This window comes from Cyprinodon variegatus, unplaced genomic scaffold (genome assembly GCF_000732505.1).
Source record: "Cyprinodon variegatus isolate N-32 unplaced genomic scaffold, C_variegatus-1.0 Scaffold273, whole genome shotgun sequence".
NCBI lineage: Eukaryota > Metazoa > Chordata > Actinopteri > Cyprinodontiformes > Cyprinodontidae > Cyprinodon > Cyprinodon variegatus.
This window is the reverse complement of record NW_015150726.1, coordinates 419,606-423,294: the sequence shown is the minus strand read 5'-3', so window position 1 is coordinate 423,294 and position 3,689 is coordinate 419,606. Positions and strand designations below refer to the sequence as shown.

Genomic DNA, 3,689 nt, shown 5'->3' with positions numbered 1-3,689 from the left:
TAGGACCAGTTTGATATAACACAATTTCATAAAATGTATAATTAAATATGATAATTAAGGGGTTCCTGCTCCATCCCGCCATCAGTTTGGGGGTCCTTAGCCTGGAAAACACCTAAGACCCCTGCTCTAGATGAAATGTAGCAAGACATCGCACAAAGACTTAATAATAAAAAAAGTAAAGAAAAAAGAAACAGGGTAAAAGTTTATCCCTTGATATAATAAGTGAATCATTGATAAAACTGGGAAAAAGTTAAACAATTTCATTTTTAAATCACTGATTAAATAAAACTATAAAAACTAATAATGACATAGCTCCAATTTATTTATTCATTATAAATGTATATTGTTTTATGCCTTTGGTATAGGGGACATCAAAGGGGCCAAGATCAGTTCTGAAGGAGCATCGGCCCCCGTCAGCCCCTGTCTAGAATCACCCATGAGTTTACTGCCAGTTTGGATTTGGTTTATGCTTAAGTGCTGTGAGTGTTTGAGGATTTTAACCAATATCCAGCAATTGATTATCTTTGGAAAAATATTAGTTAACTAATATAACATCAGTTATTCCTACTGCAGCTGAAACAACCAAACAAACTGGGTAACATTTATTTAATTATTAATGCACAAATGTAATCAATGTAATAGCTCAGAATAAACATATAAACAACATGTGGTTTGGAAGGGGATTTCTGTTGAGCAAAACATGAAATGTTTCTGTTGTATCAGATGTACAACAAGGAGATATTGGCTAGTTAATCATTTGGGCTGTCTGCTCACATTGTAGACAGCCAGTGTTTTATCTGTAACTGCAGCCTAGACCTGGAAAAATGTAGAAAAAGATGAATTTATCTGTCAAGAAATCAAAACCTGCAGGGATCAGCAATAGATGGGGGCGTGGAGCCTGGTGCTAAACTTTACCCCACTCAGTCCATGCCAACACTCATTAGTTTGTCCGCTATCTGATTAAGAAGACTAAAACTGCAGGAATAGGAAGAAACATTTAAGTGTTTTTGAAACCAAAACGTTTTAAACTTTGGTTCCTAACTGGACAATTTAAAGGTACAGTTAAGGATTTCGGTGACTTCTTGAAGAGACCATCGCCACTTAAAAAAAAAATGCACATGCACAACCCTGTACCCGCTCCCCAGATGGGTTAAATGTTAAAATATGCGAGAATATGCACAAGCCCACTTCTCATGCACGCTCTGTTTAAAAGTTGCTGTTTGCATCGCTCATACAAGAGTACTTTCCAAAAACAGATTTGCAATTTTTTTACTATGTCAGACTCGCAGAGTGAACATGGGGACGAGCACGTAGGATGGCCTTATGTAAACATATCACCAGAATGATTGACAAAGAGAAGGACCACTTACTTTGATACTCCAACCGGAAAAAGAACCTCCTCCACTATACCTTTAAGGCTTTTAAAAAAGAATTATATATAAAAATGCTTTAAAATCATTTAAGATTAAATTTAAATTGTTTTTTTTTTATTAAATTCATCTTCTAACTTCCAAACTAAACACTATTAAAAGCAAAAAACAAAAACAAAAAAAAACAAAGCTGTACATCTGATTATTTTGTCCCTTTAAATGAGAAATGTGTGCCTACATTTGAATAATTAATGAGACTTTCTATAAATCCTTTAATTGCAAGTCCTTTTTAATTCAGGGCGAGTTAAAAACATTCTGCTTTCACTCTTTGGTTAAGCTGAACTGTCTTATTTTGTAGCAAAAACATATGTGCTAGTGTTTTATTTGGTAAGATTTTATCTATCCTGCCACAGAGATACAACAGGGGCAGAAGAATAACAGCTTCAAGAGAAACACAGATCTTTCACAACCTCCTGATTATTGCCTCTTTGTGAAGAGATAAACCCTCCTCCCCTACATGTTCCTATCATTTCCAAGCACATCCCAGTGAAACATTGTTTCCTATATCGCCCATAGGAGATTCACATTCAACTCAAAGACTGGCAAGAATGAAAACAGTCATTATTTCTGTCAAAGGCACAGATAATATAGGAGATAATATACATTTGAAAGACAAATTTGGGAGAAAATCCAAGCCGGGTCTGAATACAAACCTCGGGGGTAAATCCCAGGGTCCATGAAAGTGGCCATGCTGAAGTTGGCCAAGACGAAGAGGAAAACCAGGCCATTGTAGAGAGGCACAGCGGGGGAGATCACCTTCATCAACCAGGGACACCTGCAACACAAAAAAACCCAAAATGGTTAAACAAGAGGGAGTCTATCACACAGTTTTGGGGCAATCTGATATTCAAACAAAAAACCTTTAAGCTGTTTCTACCCCACCTTTATCTGCAGCTACTTCAGCATCTAAATCTGATGAGATATGTATTATTTAATGCCGTCTAATTTACACTCAGAGGCGTAAACGAACCACAAGATTTTGTCAAAAGCTCAACTTGTTGCAAAAACTATTAAAACCAACCTGTTAAAAAGGCAAATAATAATTTAGCTCATTCACAGCAAATAGTATTTCAGTATTTCCATTTACTATCTAAAGAAATACATGATCCAATCCCATTCTGTTACATACTTTCCATTTCATTCCTTGTTATTATTCTACGATACAGTTAGCTTTGGTTTAATATGTTGAAGATTAAAATCCCTTGAATTACGCTAGATGACTCATCGAATTATTGACTTTGCAGCAACTCTCAACCTGAGCAAGAATGACAAATAAATGCATTGAGCTTTTAACTTTACAGCAATCTTTATTAACAAACCGACTATTATGCAATTATCTTTTTTTAACATGCCAACTCCAAACCTCAAAGGTACTTGCAAAAAGCTTTACCATAATTTCACTAACTCTTAAAACTGTTACTTTAGCTCCAAGTTTTATCTCAACCCATAACTCCTCTCCTGTTTCCACAGACCTCATAAGCTGTGTTGAATTATTCAATGATATGGCTGCAGATAGCAGCTAAAGCAGAATACAGAGAGGCGCTAACTAAGGAGAGCTGGTCTCTGCACAGTCAGCCAGCTTTGGTCATCAGCTCATTTCTCTGATACCCATTTGTTTTCCATCTCTCAGTGTTTCTGTATTATCCTAGCTGAGTCAGCCCGCAAAGGCAGTTGTGACACCCGTTGCAACACATCTGTTAGAAAACTGGTAATAACCTCAAAAGCACATGTGTCAAACTCAAGGCCCGCAGGCCAGATGTGGCCCGCCATGTCATTTTATGTGGCGCGCTAGAAATCCCACAGCCGTCATTTTGATGGTTCTGAGATTTTAAAGGGAAAGAACTACATTTAAAATTAAATATATGTTGCTCATGTTAACTGACTTTTCCTGTTTCTATATTTCCTTCATTTTTACTTAGTTTTTCAAATAAAATTAAAACATAAAAAATAAATATGTTTAATTCTTCCTCGATCCCCCATAACCGTCATTTTGACGGCTCTATTAGTTGCATCGTAAATTCTTCCCGTGCTGATTGACGTTCTTTCGGTACCGTTGCCTAGCAACCAACATTCTACCTAGAACTTATTGGCTAATATGGAAAAAGTGGCGCTTAGATGAAACCTAACAGCGAAACAGGCTTTAGAAATGCTTCAAAATATCGATGATAGTGATTCGGGCGGAGAGGGAGAGACCGATGAGGAGGACTGGGTAGGAAGCGGCTGTGTGACACATGTGTGTTAGAGCAACAAGCAAGCATT

At 36.9% G+C, this 3,689-nt stretch overlaps 1 protein-coding gene across 4 annotated transcripts in view; it reads right to left on the bottom strand.

Annotated features, from left to right (window-relative positions):
• Nucleotides 1–3,689, bottom strand: part of zdhhc8 (zinc finger, DHHC-type containing 8) — a 93,669-nt gene that overhangs the window by 14,299 nt on the left and 75,681 nt on the right. For all 4 annotated transcript variants that reach the window (XM_015383046.1, XM_015383044.1, XM_015383047.1 and 1 more), the window contains exon 2: nt 2,084–2,205. In XM_015383046.1, coding sequence (XP_015238532.1) covers nt 2,084–2,205 — 122 coding nt within the window. The remainder of the gene's footprint in view (nt 1–2,083; nt 2,206–3,689) is intronic.